Source organism: Alligator sinensis, unplaced genomic scaffold (genome assembly GCF_000455745.1).
Source record: "Alligator sinensis unplaced genomic scaffold, ASM45574v1 scaffold32_3, whole genome shotgun sequence".
In the NCBI taxonomy this organism is placed as follows: domain Eukaryota; kingdom Metazoa; phylum Chordata; order Crocodylia; family Alligatoridae; genus Alligator; species Alligator sinensis.
In genome coordinates, this window is record NW_005843083.1 from 126,298 (window position 1) to 142,479 (window position 16,182).

Sequence of the window (16,182 nt, forward strand, 5' to 3'; positions counted from 1 at the left end):
TCGTCAGCTAGGGGTGCAGCGCCCCAGACCCCCCCTGCACCGATCTCCTCGACAGCTGGCTGGCATTGTGGCCATAGCAGGGGCCACCACCCCTGCAGTTTTCAGCCCGCTGCGCCTTAACACACACAGGGCCATCTTTGTCATGAGTTTTGCCTGTCAGCAGCTTGAGGTACAGGTCCCCTCAAACCCCTAAACCTATCTTCTTGAAACTTGGCATACTTTGTGGCCTCAGCAGGGGCCACCATCACTGCAGCTTTCACCCCCCTGTGGTGTAACACGTAGATGTGACATGAGTTTTGCTTTCAAGAATTTGGGGTCCAGTTCCCCCCAAATCCCTGCACCTATCTTCTTGAAGCTTGGCAGGCTTCATGCTCCCAGAAGAGGCTACCATCCCTGCAGGTTTCACCCAAATCAGAGACAAAACAACAAAGTTATAGATATTTCATTGAGCCCCCATTACACCCTATGGCCGGATCTCCGAGGCAGCTCCAAAGCTTTGGAGCCGCTTCGGCTGGATCAAAGCGGCAAACCGATCCGGAGCTCTGGATTGGATCGCTGGCATCTGAAGTGGCCGGATCCAAAGCCAGATCAAATACCTGCCTACTCGCACAGGCCTACAATTTACCATAGCATTCAGCAGAGGCATAGCGAGTTTGTTCAGTGTCAGAGACTGGGCTGGGGTGGGAGGTGGGGGTTCAAATGACGCAAACCACTGGTGCGGGGGGACGACTTTCCTGCTATGGCAAAGATTCCCATGGTGCAGGGGCAGGGAGAGTGATTCTGAACCCCGCCTCTAAAGATGGTTCTTGGGGCTGGTGCCCTGCTTGGTGCCTCTCCTCAGTTAAATTACTGGCATTCAGCTTAAGTCAGTTCCATCTATAACTTGTTTTTTGTATCCAAGGAAGTTACTTTTTACTGCTAAATTTCAGCCACATCAGAGCTGGGTTAAAGATGGTATATGCTCTTTATTTACAAGGAACTAAATCAGTATAGACAGCTGTTCAGGCATTCTTGGCAGAGAATCCTATCCTCAGTCACCAAGTTTTTTGAACACATATAGCCTATATTTAAGCCCAGCTGTAAGGGTGGCATCATGTCCAAATGCAATTGGGTAAACACTTGTCTCAGGGAAGAGTCCCAGTCAAGACAGCATTTCTATTAACAACCTTTAAAAGAGCAAATGACGTATCTTCTTCAAGAAGCCCTTGTATTGCAGCACTAGCTAATCCAATAAAGGATACAGGCACCTAGAAGTCAGATGGCTCGGTATCTCAGCATGGAAAGCCGAATCCTGCGTTAGGCACCGAGGCTGCCTGTATGCCTCTTGGTGCCTCTTGGTGAGACTTAAATGCCTCAGAATAGAATCCAAAATGGCCAGCACACTGAGCAGGGAGCCGCCTAAGATCAGCACAGCTTGCTGGGAGCTGCCTAGATCCAGTCAATGGGAATTACTGAGGACAGATGTCAGTCTTAAATCCTGCCTCTCAGGATTTCAGGGTTACAGGGAGGATCCATAGCCCTGAAACCTCTCCTGAGGATAAGTGCCTATGACCCTTCTTTCAAAGACCTGACCAAGGCTCATTCTTCTCTTTTAAAATATGGCCAAAGAAAGTGCTGGTGCACCCCTCAGATTGAGCAAACTTGTGGTTATGACACTCAGTAAAAGAGTGCGAGACTCAGTGTCAAATTCCTGCTCTGCCTTGGAGAAAGTTAAATCCATCTCTCTCACCTTCCAGGAGAGTGTCCTAACCACCAGACTACATCCACTGATGAAAAAACACACTCCGAAGAGAAAGGACCATCACCCAGGACTTCCCACAGTCAGGCAAGTGATGTAACTACTGTGCTACAAAGTCATGTTCCTTCATACACTGCTTCACTAACGCAATTAATCTTAATTTTATTTCTACACAATGACAATTTTAGCAGGAAGGACAAGCACCCTCATCCAGAAGAGCCTACAGTGTAGAGCTTGTAGCATTCCTCTGGGATGTGTGAGATGTGGGATTGAATCCCTCCAGGCAGCAAAGGTAATTAAATCTGGGTTTGCTACTTCTGAATTGAGTACTGTAGCTAGTCTTTCAAAGAGCATAGCAGCTGTGTGTGTCCTGTAAGGAACTTGAAGCTGTTGGTACATTTAGGACTTCTCTGAGAATGCCTACCACATCAACCCCCTCAGGGGTCTTAGTTTGCATCCTGATCAGACTTAAGCATGAACTAGATCCGGAGTTCCTCAGTTTTGTCAAGAGTGTGACAGCTCTGGGCACACACACGGTGCTACACAAGATACTTTACAGTGCATTAGATTAATCTAATGTGCAGTAAAGCATAGGCAAAGGGAGAAAATATTATTTGGGAGGGCTGAGTAAAACTTAAAAAATACTTCTACACACACACAGACACTGCCCAGCAAGTAAGTCTGTGAAGGAGAAGGGACGTGGGGGAGGGAAAGGACGTGGGGGGGGCAGATCGAGGCACCCACAGTGAGGGAGGGAGTGGGGCAGAGGCAGGGGCTGGGGTGAATAGGGCCCTGGGGCAGGTCATGGGATGGTTGGAGCCTGGGCGGCCTGTCCAGGGGCATGGTGGTGGGGGGCTCCCACCACTGCATGCACCCTGGGGGAGGCACAGGGGGTACGTGCCACCTGGATTTGTGTGCAGGACATCGTGGAAGTGGGTTGCTGCTGTAGGTTGGGCTCTGAACCCCACTGCCATTGTCCAGGAGCTGTGTGTGATGCCATGCTGTGCCTCCCACAGCTGGGTGGGCAGGGGACACGGCGCAGGCACAGCCAGTGCACGCAAGACACATGGCCTCATGCATGGTTCCCAGACAAAGGCAGCAAAGGTGCAGAGCCTCAGCCCACAGCAGCAGCCCACCTCCATGGTGCCCTGCACACAAATCCAGGGGGCACATGCCCCCACATGCCTCCTCTGGGATGTATGCAGCAGCAGGAACTCCCCTGCAGCCCTGGACAAGCTGCCTGGGCTCCAACCATCCCACGACCCGCCCTGGCCCCGGGGCCCCATTCCTCCTGGCCCCAGCCCCTGCCCCTGCCCCACTCCCTCCCTCACTGTGGGGGTCTCAATCTGCCCCCCTGCCCCTTCCCCTATACAGACTTGCCTGCTGGGTGGTGCGTTTTTGGCTGCCTCTGCAGGCTGCAATTGCATGTCTGTCTGTGCACACCTCTCCCCATACTGCAGCTGCCCAGAGCCCACAGCCAGGATACCCTGTGGTCCTCTGCGCTGCCACTGCTGCCCCATGTTTGCGGGGGCTATGCCCCATTAGCCCTGCCTGGCCTTCCACCACCTATGCAGTGAAGCGTGGCCATCTACACATGTGCAGCAATTACTACACAATATATTAGTCTAATTCACTGTTTTCTAGTACCTGTATATACTTGTACCTGTATATAACATGCTGTACCTTATCTGTAGATGCTGACTAGGAACAAATTGCATAGTCAAACAATTTGGCTTTCAGTGCACACGGAGCTCCATTTGAACATAATATTAAGCTAAAATAGGAGTGAGCTCTGATTTAAAATGTCTTGTAACAGCCACAAAGTTGTAAGAAACAGAACCTGGAACTGATGTGGCACTGATTTGCTTTGCTACCCCAGCAGCAAGAAGGATGAATGACAGAAGAGCATTTTGTAAGCTTCACATGAGTGAGGACTGCCTTGCACAGTAGTGCTCCTTGAATCATTTAGAGCAAAGGCGTCAAGGGTGCTGCCTGTAGAGCCCGATCATCTGGCCCCCAGTGTGGGCAGTCAGGGATCCACCTGTCTCCCCTTCTCCTAGGCCACATGCCAAATCCAGCACCTGCACTGGCCAGTCCGGGATTGTGCCACCTATGGCACCTGCTCTGTCTGGATGAGGACATAAGTGGCACATGGGGCCTGTTCCAGCTGGTCTAGGGCAGATGTCACATGTGTAGGTCCCAGAGCGGGCACTGTGTGCAGTGCAGTTTCAGACCAGCCATAGTGGGTGCCAGATCTGGTATGCAAGGGACGCACAGAGCCCTCCCCCTTGCATGATGGATTCAGAGCCCACTCTGGTTGGTCTGGGACTGTGCCACATGTGGTGCATGATCTGGCCAGATCGGGATGCAAGTGGGATGCAGCACCCACTCCAGCCAGTCTGGGGAAGACACCATAGGCAGCAAAGGTCCCAGAGTGATCACTGCAGTCAGACTGGCTACAGTGGAAGCTGCAGGCACTGGATCTAGCATGTGCAGAGGAATGGGTGTGGGAAGGGTGTCTATGGGCCTGATCCAGCCCATGGGGCTAGCCCTGCACTGTACATCTGACCCATGAACCAGCACTCTGCCATTCATCTACCCCATGGGACCAGATGAGTTTGACACCCCTGATTTAGAGAGAGCTCACAGCTGAAGTCTATCCCTGAAGAGACACAAACAGGCTGCACTGAACCCAAAGATCTGTCATATTTTCTCTTAAAGTAGATTTTTTTAAAACTGTATAGCTTGTTATGACTGCTTACCAGTTGCTTGGACTGTGGGTGGACGCTCATGGCAGGCCTTCCAAACTAAAGATGAGACAGGCTCTTTATGTTGTACTTATTTTCAGAGAGTTATTGCAGAATGTTGCTTTGATTATAATAGAGATTTACATCTCTAAGAACAACAAAAAATTGCTTGGCAACAACAGAGAGACTGCATTTCAAATTGGGACAGGAATTGGTCAATTTTAAACACAAGAGAAATATTCCTGTAATACACACTGTTCTTTTTAAAGTAGTTTATAAGACAATGTTATTACAATTAGCCTTGTGCTGATGGTTCTCAGGAAGTCCTTTTAAAATATAAATCACATGTTATCATCCCCTTCAAAAATGAAGTGAATGAAAGTTAACAAAAGAAAAGATTAAAAGATTTACTTTTAATACTAATCTATATAAAACAAAGCCAGGGAGCCCTATGGGCTGTTGCTTTGCTCACTAGATCTGGAGCACAGGGTGGCACAGGGCCTGATCCCAGTGCACAGAGGGCCCAGATCCTGATCTGGGCACATGGGATCAGGTGGGGGCAATGTGGGATGTGGCAGAGGCAGCACGGAGCTTGATGATGCCATGTAAGATCACAAGGGGTGGGGCAAGGCCCTATGGCCTTGATACCAGGACATGGGGCTGGGCAGAGGCAGCATGGGGCCCTGATCCTAGCATAAAGAGGAAGACTGGGATCCAATCTCAGGGCACGGGGGGACAAGCCAAGGCCACATGGGCTCAATCCTGGCACACGAGGTTTGATCCGACCCTTGAACTGGCTCTGTGTCATTCATCTGCACCGTGGAGCGGAAAGGTTGAGCGCTGCCGGTCAAAGACGAAGACTACAGATTAATCCGTTACCTGGATTAGTTTTTATAACGCCCACCCCCCCCAATCACTCATTGGGTTAACTACTTTGTTTTCTCTCTCCTACCACCTTGCCTCTCCCATGAGTGCCCTTCCTTTTTCCTCCCTCTTCCCTAGGCTCTGTATTCTAATCACTGCTTTCTATTTAGAAGCTCAGCTTTCTTCAGTCCCCTCACAGTATTTGATGAAGTAAACTGCTGCTTACAAAATCTTATGCACTTCTGATGTACTTAGTCTGTAAGGTGCAAATCTACCCTGCCTTCTATAGAAGAGTCAGGATTAAAGACAGAAATGACATGACAGGCACAAGGGTGCATATTTAAGTTCCTGCCAGAAAAAATGCAACAGCAGACTGCTTCTAACAACGAAACTGTGGTCTCAGATGAAGCTCTTCACCTAAGGGAAAGGATAACTATAGCTACTCTGGCATTGAGCCCTAGTTACATGCAATGAGACAACTGTTTGGAGAGCTCCAATGTTTGACACCTGCCAACTTTTCAAAATGAAAATGCGAAGGATCAAGAGCATTCAAAAAGCACTGGGTATTAGGCAAGAATCTTGTAACTCCTTCCCAATCTGAAAGTGTGGCCACTTTAATTTTTTTTTTAATTTCCACTAGCTTATCCACAGAAAGTTTCATTCTATGCAAACAGTTCTTTAAATGAAATATTGTCTTTTCTATTTCCCCCCTTCTATTTTTCACTTTTCCTTAGTAACAGAACTACATCTTTGCATCAGAATATTTCAGCCAGATTCTTGTATAGTTTTTCACTTTGTTAAGGTCCCTGGGAATTTTACTCCCTACTAACTTGTCTCTTCAGTCAATTATGTTTCCTAATTTTGAATTCTGAATTGATTTTTCTGCTATTTGACTCTCTCATGCAGCACTATTCGCTGCCATTGGAAAGGCACTGCTGGAATTCAGCCACTTGGCAACACAGAATAAATTGCAGGATGACCCTTTATCCCTTGTTTTGGCATCAACCATTTATCTCTCTCATCAAATCTATGCACCTGCTACATTTCTGGTTGGAAATCTTGACTAAATCCACCTCTAGGCCCTGCTCAATTTCTGAAGGCCAATCCAAAAATCTGTTAAAGTCCATGGAGAGTTGTCGTCCACCCCCCTCAGATTTTAATAGGCACTGTTCAGGTCATTGCTGTGGGTGATGGAGTGAACAGGACCATGTCTCAGCTGACAGCATTTTTTGGAAATACTGAGCCTGAGCCTCCTCTTGCTGACATCACTGTAAATCAAAGGTAACTTCAGTGAAACCAAGACTTATACTGATGTGAAACCAGAGTGAAAGGACAATCAAGCCCATCAAATTTAAAATAAAGACAAGATAATGCTTGGAAGCTATACACAGAAATGAAGTTATAGCATTAAATTAATGTGCCATGTCATTTCCAGTTAAAATTGTTTCGTGCTTTTTTCATTTCTGAATAATAACACCTAGAAAATTAAAATTTCAACCTTTCGCTCTTCCCTTTTCTAATTCAAACCAATTAAACTAAGAGAGAGTTGCAAGAAAGAGTGAATTATAATAAAGCTGTGATAAATTCTCAGCAAAATTATTTTGATACTTTGCCCATTTCTGTTTCTCTTCAACATAAGAAATTCCTTGTCACTTTAGCCTAGAAACAAGAGTCATTTTTATGTGGTTTTCAGATGTGGACAAGCAATGAATGATTGTAAACCACCATGTGAAGGTAAAAAAAATGCTTGAATATTTAATCTATTTAACCTTATAGGACAGCCAGAACAATGCCAAAATCCACACTCAATTTTGTTGAAGTAATTCTTTTTTTATGAAATGACAAAAATGCACAAATGCTTGTAAGTGATTCTACACCACACCTCAACCCCTTTGTATAGGGTGCTTTCAAGTATACGCATGTCAATTGGAACTGCCTATGGTGCCATTTGTTTAAAAACATCAGTAATAACGTAGAAAGCTATAAACATATTAACACAGATTCTAGCACTCTCAAAGTACATGTGTAACTTGTTAGTGTAAATAGAAGATACAATATGCGTCTTGAGGGAAGAATAGAAATCCTTTATGAAGTTACTGACAGAAAGTGATTACATTTGATCTACTCTGCTTTAAGAATAAACATACTTAGGTTTAATTTTAATTTGTGTAAATTATCAGAGGTCTATAGACCCATGGTCAATGGATGTTTAGAAGTTCAGCTTCAGCAAGCATCTGTCTTGTTTCTGTTTAATTCAAGATATTATGAAAGGAATTTGTAATGAGAGAGCAATTTTACATTGAGACAGAAGTTGATTGCAGCACTAACCACACACGTTAACAGTAACAAATGATGCTTGAGTAAGAAAAACAGATCTCATAGAGATGCCTGAAACATAGCCTAGTTTTTAAGAATTACCTTCAGTTTTTAAATGCATGAACCCAGCCACAGGTTAGAGTAAAAAGGCTTGCAAAAACCTTTGTATGACCCAAGGAAAGGAAATATTTGCTATGAAATAATCTTAGAAATAGTGGATTGCAGTTATTTTGAGCAAAGGTTATATACACTTTTCTATTGCACAGCCTGAATAACTATTGTACCTAAGCAAATTATAAATGACTGTTTAACCACTGCCATAAATGAGTTACTAACAAAAAGGCATATAGAAGACACAAAGCGATTTTGTTTCACAATGGCAAACACTGTGAGGTTTATTTGCTGTATTTTCATATCCTCAAGCAGTTTTTAACACTTGTCACCACAGGTCAGATTCCTGCCACAAGGGATCATACTAAAACAAATCATGGCCAGTTTTGTTTTTTCCTAACATATCTATCAAATTTTGAAAACTAAATACGAGTTGAAGGCGTTTTTCAACTGCACAAATCTGTCTGAAGCTATTTAAGTGGCCTATGTTACCCAGGTTTGAAAGTTTGAAATGGAACATCTTTTCTGTCTAACCTAATATTTCTTGAAAAATCACATCCATAGTTTGATGTGGAAAAGGTCTATCGCTTCAATCAGAGACGCTGGCTGAAAACATCAGAATAGTTAAATACCATTAAAGATGAAATCTTGACAAGAGAAAAGTATTTCTGGGAAGTAACTCAGTCCATGTTATTGTTTTAACAAAAGCAGAGGATTATACTGATTAGATGTTCATTCCTGAAAATATATCCCCTGAGAAATTCCAACTTATTGAAGTGGTTGGGTTGATTTTATTGAACTTCTTTGGAATACTAGAATTATTTGCATGAGTAAAGACCTCAAGATGAACCCATCATTTTGTACACCCAATTTTCTCCTGAGAGACTGGCTGTTTGGTGTGATCTTTGTCTCAGTTTTATTGGCAACATTTCCTTTAAAATGTTTACAATTGTGGTTGCCATTTGTAAACTAAATAAAATTAATCAGTGATATTCCTGGAAACAAGTAGAAAGGCTTCCAAAAAGTCAAAAGTTAGGAGGCCCATATTTACTCATGGCTGCATGGATACATTAACTTACCTTTGGACCAGGCAACCCTGGCAAACCTGGATTACCATGTGGACCTGGAACGCCCTAGAAAAAAAATGAAAGTATAAAATTATTCAGAATTAGGTCTAGCAATGTTTGGTACTTGTGGAAACACTGTCCAGACAATCACCCTGAAAAAATCATTGTCACTTGTATGATTTCAGACTGAGATTTTCAAAGGAGTTTAAAGGTATAGGATGCCCAGTCCTCACTGGAATTAAATGGGAATTGAGCACCTAACTTCTGTAGGCTCAATCAAAGATCTCAGTTTCATTGTGTTCCCAGATAATTTTAAATAAGCTCATGGTAGGTTTTTCAGCTATAGCATAATATATGAAGTCTGGAAATAATATACATCTTAAACATCACGTTTTTGATGTACGTATATGTACAATAGAGAAAGCTGGTGTTAAAAGGAATAGGAACAATTTCTTCTCCAGCCAACAGTCCAGAACCTTGACCATTCTGATAGACAAAGTTGACTTTTTATGCTCGCCATTCACTGACTTCAACTAAAGCACAACATATTTCAGCACTGCCCGGCAGGCATGGTGCTGAGCATGCCAGCCTCTCCCATTCCCACTCATGCTTGCCAAACCTGGAAATGTAGCTGTGAATGGGACTTTGGGATGCTTCTTCAACAGTCACTTCCACATGTTCTAGATACTGCAGTCTCAAGAGTGGCCAGAATGAATGTAAGGGTTGACTGGGTCAGGGGTGCTGAACCTCCAGCCCATGGGCCAAATATGGCCTGCTGAGCCTTGGAGACTGGCCTGCGGGGCTCCGCATGGTTAGAAAATTTGGTAGTGGGGAAGCAGTGGGCAGGTCATACTGCTATTCCTTCCCACTGCCAAAGTCCCAAGCCACAAGCAGCAGGTCAGAGCTGAGTCATGACACTCCCTCTGCATGGCCATATCAGAGCCAGGCTACTGCCCTTTCCCTCTGCATGAATGGGTTGGGGACAGGCTGCATGCACTTCTCCCCATGGAGCTGGACCACTCTCCCTATCAGGGGCTGAGTCACTCCCCCTTCACTATACCCACATAGGTTGGGACTGGGCCACACCTCCTTCCCCCTTCCACTCTGCCCAGTTGGGGCCAGGCCATATTTCCTTCCTCCTGCAGGGCTGGGCCATGTTCAATTCCCCTGCACAGCTGGATTGGGCCAGCCTGCCCCCCCAACCCCACTCTGCACAGATGGATGGGGCCCCCAGGACCCACCCCAGGTGCTGGATTGGGTCCACTGGGAGGATGTAGACTGCAGAGGAACCAGGCACTGACCCTCCAGCCCACCAGCCAAAAAGAGTGAGCACCACTGAGTTAGGGCATAGGTGGTCTGGCTGAGTGGATGGGTTTACTATAGTGGAAGCTAAGGTCAAGAACAGGTATCAGTCCAGGTCCAGGATATCAAGCCAAGGGCTGCAATAAGGGTGTGTTTGAGGTAAGCAATCAAGCACTAGCACAAACACAAGAACCAGCACCTAACAACACTGGATTACACTACAGGTTTTAAAGCCTTTTCATCAAGGTCTTGTAGGTCCCGTTGGTTCATCAAAGGCACCTGGTTCCCCAATGGAAACCTCATGAAGAAAGCCCAGGCTGAGCTGGAATCTGGCCAGCTGTTTGTTAGATCTGTGACCTAGCCTTCTGCTTGTGGATAAGGATGATCTGGTTTTGAATCTCAGGGGTCCTGACAGGGAAGGTATGCCTGGAATGACTTCATAGATACTTTTTCATGTTTGGTGCACAAAAGTGGAAACAGGTAGATAGGGTGCAAACATGTGCTTCTGGCAACTGGAAGGATGCAGTGTAGACGGACCCTGAAAATTCCACACAAGGGACATATGGTATGCATGACTGAATGGGTCTAACTATGCTACAAAAGGAGGCTATTGCTGATAATGATTGTCAACAGCAGGACTCTACCTTCCTATAGGTAGAGACCTACCAAAAACTGTGATTTTCTTGGATTTCATGTAAAATGCATAATTCAGCATGGCCTGTGAAAGCAGACAACGTCCGTATAATCTGTGAAAAAGAAAACTTACTGAAAATAAAATGCTGGCTCCCCAGAGGAAATCCTCATGGCATTGCTACCCAGCTGTGCAGCCTGCTGGGGGGAGGGGGGACTACTGGCATACAGGGGAGCTGAGGATGGCTGCTGCCCCTACCCTTTACCACTGATTGACAGAGGGCTGCCTGTCCTGTGGCCCTATCCCTCTCTACCAATCAGCAATGAGGGGCTGGGCTACATGACAGATAGTCCTCATAACTAATCAGCAGTGAGGGATGGGGTCACTGGGACTCCTTGGCCAATCAGAGGCATGTGGGGAGCACTGCAGTCAGCCCCATGAAAACGGCAGCCAGCCCTGCAATTTCCCCACAAAATTGGCCAGCTACACCTTCTTGAGTTGGGTAGCACCCTATCTATAGGTGGTGCTGAAATGGGTTTACTCCTACTCCTACTCCTACTGCAGGAAGTTCAAAATGATTTTCAGCATCGCTACTGAAAATGGGAGACAATTAGTGGCTTGTGATATCTAAAATGTTTCCTGCAATGAAAGAAAATCAGGTCTCTGTGCCATCTATGCTAGAAATTAGACTGTTTTTCAACGCTGGGCCTCTGATCCTAACAGTGCTAGCATCTTCCTTGCAGATTTAGGCGTTGCAGAAAATGGTCAACACAATGGTTGTCAACAGCTATGCATTTCCCAAGCATGAAAGAACCTTACAGGAAAAACCCTCTTGTCACTTGAAGAAAAACTTCCTCTCATTTCAATGGGGCCAGTACTTCTCTTGTACAGTTTATAAAAATCTGGTTTAATGCTGTCATAACATAAATCACAAATTCTGTGAACTGTTAAGAGATACAATGTTTACTGTCCACATAAATTACTCATATGTAACAATTATACTGTGCATTAAAAACTCAAAGCTATGGCTGTAGTTGTATCAGAGGAAGCACAACAACAATCTGGAACAGAAGCAGTATGGCTAGCTCTGTTATATAAAATCCTGATGCTGAGAAGCAGTGCTGGGATGTCACCTAAGTAGCAGCTCCAACACAGAAGGATAAAACCCTAGGAAAGGGAAGACCCTAAGAAAGACATCAGGAAATGAAATCTGAGAAGTCTTGATTTGGGGAAGCTGTAACTCTTTACCTCCACCTGCTCTATGTAATCTATTTATAAACCTCATTCCTTTGTCTGATGATATCTTCCCAATCCTTTCCAACATTATGAGTCAGCACTTGGAAGCATAAACATGCAACATATTTATTCAGCAGCTAATATGGAAGATCAGCAGAACATGCAATATTTGTTTTCAACGTAATACCAAATGATGGCTTGTTCAAATGTTCATTTCAAAAGCACCAACCCAGGTAAACACGGCTTACCCAAAATGCCTCCTTTATGTCTTCTGATCCATCCTTTTAACTGCTGAATACTCCTGTCCTCAGCAACCTCGTCCCCCATCTCAGCTTATGCAGGTCACTTTATTGCAGTCATAAATGTTTTTTCACTGCACCAAGCCTTCAGGCGTGAAGCCTACACTTACTCCTGATCCCTTCCAGGGAAAATTCCTTCCTTCCCTTACCATCCACCATTCCCAGGCAAGTAGATACCTCAACAATTTTGTGTGTTAACTATGGTAAACATCACTTGAAGCAGCTATGAATGCAGGCTGTGTGTAAATGAAACTAGGGGCACGTGTTTAAAGTGGGTTAAATGCTTTTGCACCGCTTTAATGGTGTTGGTATTTGCACACATTGGCAGCATATTGAGCAGTAATTCCAGCTGCTATAAGAAATTTGGTGGCATAGCATGCCTTAAATGAGTTGGAGCATAGCAAACTAAAACTCCGAGGAGTTTTAGTTTTCTACCCTACAGCCGCGGAGTGAAGCACCGGGCTCTGTGCAGCTCAGGAACTCTGTAGGAAGCCCTGCAGGAAGCCTGGCAGCAGCCTGGGAAGGCAGGCTCTGCCTAAGAAAAGCAATGAGCCTGATCTTTTTTTTTCCCTAGGAGCCTGCCTGCCTGCTTGCCTGAGCTGAGCAGGGGCCCAGTGCTTCCTTCCACGGCTGAAGTGCTCCCCAGGACCGCACGAGCCAGGTGCCTGTGGGTAGGTGCCACCTGCGGCGGGAAAGGGGGCCCGCCGCTGCCATGGAGGAAAGCACCAGCTCCCCCCAACCCCTCTCAGTCCAGGGACCACTCTGCCTGCGGCAGCTAGCCCTTATCTCCCTGCCACCGGAGAGGCAGGTAAGTTTGGGTGTGTGCGCGACACGGGGGCTTAAAGGGCTCTAAATTGAAGCTGTGTTTTCAAAAACCCACCACTTCAATTTAGGGCCCCTGTTTTGTCTACATATGCCCATAGAAATCATCCTTTAATTGGGCTGCTGTACCAATTAAAGGAAAGGAGAATCTTTGATCAAGTTTCTTCCTAGCCAGCAATAGGTAATTCAATTTCTGTTGTTGTCTACTTTGTAGCTATGGAACATTATTCTCAGAAGTCTATTCCCTTTCAGTCCAGAAGGCAAATGACCCTAACATTAGACTTCTGAGTTCCAGACAGGAGCAGTGAAAAATTAAATATTACTGTTGCAAGTATATACACTGTTGCAAGTATATAAGTAATCTGTCCACACATTCACACAGGATCACCTTCGCTGAAAGTAATGCATACTGTCAACATATTTCTTATTTGATTTTGTTGCGGGCCACTTTGTATGGGGAGATCAATATGGTATTTTAATTGACTAGCAAATGAATACAGGCTAGAATAAAATGGTGATTCAAAGCTTGACTAATTATCAAAGTTCAGCTTGTAACTGAAGAAAAAAAATATACCTATTTTACTCACCCTTGGACCTCTCTTCCCTGATGGCCCAGGTAAACCTGGAGGACCTGGAAGACCCTGGAGAAACAAACATCAAATAGTTAAGGCTAACATCAAACTAATCACTGTGCTGCAGATCAAACTCTGACTAGTTCTCCCAAAGACATTCAGCTTCTGATTACCGATTGGAGACACCTGCTCATCTTGGAAACAAGCTCCCAAACTAAAGCTATAATGTGTGTTTATAAACCTGCCTCCAAATTGGAGATGTACGGTTAAAATTACTTCATGCACAGGGATTGTAATTCCCAGTTTAGTGGGCACCTTTTGCTTAAAATGATTACTGGAAGAACACTTTTCAAGGTTTATAATCAAGGAAGTGCAATGTATTTCAAAACACAGCATAAAAATTAACTTAAGTCAAAAACATAGCTTACTAATTTTTACTTCCCAAACACTGCATTTATCATTTTAGGCAATTCGAAGAGTTGTACTGAAATAAACTAAAACACAAATCATACAAAAGGAAGATACGAAGTCAAAGAAATATGACAAGCATGGCTGAAAGTTTGTTTGATGATCCTGATCTTTTATATTCATTCTTTTAAACTGATATCACTCCCTTTAAAGAAAAAACTCTTTTTGATTTTCACAAGTAAATTCATACATACTCTGGCAGTATGAGAAATAAACTTTGCAATTTCATGCGACTGTTAATGATTGCATCAATATGAGATGTAGCAGCAACCTCGCTCTAGTTAAGAGCTTTATCCCTAGAAAAATCTCTTCCTTTCTTATTACATTGTCTGTTAACTTTTGAGGCCCTTGAGGATGTTACATCTGTACTGGAACGAATGTAAAAAAAACGAGTCTAGATCCCATGCTGGCTTAGTACAATGGCATGGGGTTTGATGTATCTCCTATGAGGTTGCCTAAGGTATTATTCAGCCATTACTTTTCAAGGGCAAATTTCAACTGTACAATCCATGCAGGTGCAGGAAACCCTGGTTGTAAAAGAATCAATACACTTCCACTGCAGAACAGACTAGTGGCAAAATGGTAGGATCTAATGAAGGTAGACACAGAATGGTCTGAGGAAAGGATTTTATTACTGTCTTCTGCATCACGTCTCAATTTCACCCCTGCACAGAACACAGCTACTCAGGCTGTGCACTAGATAAAATGCTTAAATAGCCCTTGAAATTGCTTGATGTTGTTCAAAATGATTAAAAATCTATCGAAGCCAAGGAAATTATTACTGTTGTAGCTGAAATAGCAATAAATAAACAGTGCAGGAAATGAAAAATTGTACTACTCCACAGTTTTTATTAGCACTTAGTGAATGATTTTATTAATATTAAATTCTTAGGCAAAATTACTATCACCACCCTTAGAATAGTAAATTCACTGGTGCAGAAGCCAATTCTGTTTATGCACATTATGCAATGTCAAACCAATTGCCTTTCCTTGGACAGAACAAAACACTGGACAATTCTGGGGAAAAAATATTATGAGCCTTTATTTTTTAAGGAGGATAACTGTCCTCTACAACTACCATAGTTATCTTTAAAAGATCCAAAACTATTCCTTTTTCTTTTTTTCTTTAAGTCTTTTTATTTTTTGGACACAATTAACACAGAAAAGGCTTTCAATGTCACTGTTCTATACTTGAAACTGTGTTTCAAGAACAATGACAACTGGACTGTAAATCAGCTATTGGATCAGTATCAACCAATATGGCTGGTTAATAATCGGCCATTGGTATCGGCCAAGGAAATCTTTATCAGTGCACCCCTAGTAATAATGTTTGGGAGACACCAGTGACTTCAACAAGACTGTGCATGAGCATGACAGTCTGCCCAAATGCATCCAGGTATGGGATTGGGATTGTAGCTAGAGTGCTTCCGAATGTCCTGTCAGGAGCATCAGTAAGTCAAACTGCAGCACATCTGCAAGTACTGTGTTTCTCATGTTAGTCCCTGCTGGAGAAAGAATGGCATCCTGGTGTTTTTAGGTTGGTGGGGAGAGGTGGCTACTATCAGGCTCTAAATAAAATGTCTTCCTGTAGCAAAATCCAAATGTACATACCATTCTTAAGTACCAGGTTACTGTTATTCTAAAACAAACGCTGGCCTCTAATTTCAAAGGAAAAAAAAAGTTTAGGTTCCAGTTCTTTGAGGAACTCAGCACTCTTTGCTATCACTATACCACTGACTATTATTATAACGTTCTGTTATGGTATTTGTCTCAGATAAAAGTAGAGATGAATTGCATTTCCTTATCCCACACTTTGGAAGCCATTTTACTGGTAGCAGCAAGGAGAGTGCTGCTTCCCAGAATGCATGGTAATAGGCATTTAAGAATCTACAGCTGAAAACAAGATACAACTGGGTGCATGTTAATGTGAAGCAATAAACTGTGGAGCAGGTCACACCAGAAGAAACTGCTCCCAGGTGCAGCATTTACACGGACGCCTAGGACAGCAG

The 16,182-nt window shown here is 44.1% G+C and overlaps 1 protein-coding gene across 1 annotated transcript in view; it reads right to left on the reverse strand.

Annotated features, from left to right (window-relative positions):
* LOC102378337 (collagen alpha-1(XXIV) chain-like) overlaps nt 1-16,182 on the reverse strand; it is a 182,087-nt gene that overhangs the window by 125,314 nt on the left and 40,591 nt on the right. Inside the window, exons 4-5 of the mRNA XM_025193649.1 lie at nt 13,721-13,774; nt 8,856-8,909 (exon numbers count right to left, since the gene is read on the reverse strand). Of these exons, the coding sequence (XP_025049434.1) occupies nt 8,856-8,909; nt 13,721-13,774 (108 nt within the window). The remainder of the gene's footprint in view (nt 1-8,855; nt 8,910-13,720; nt 13,775-16,182) is intronic.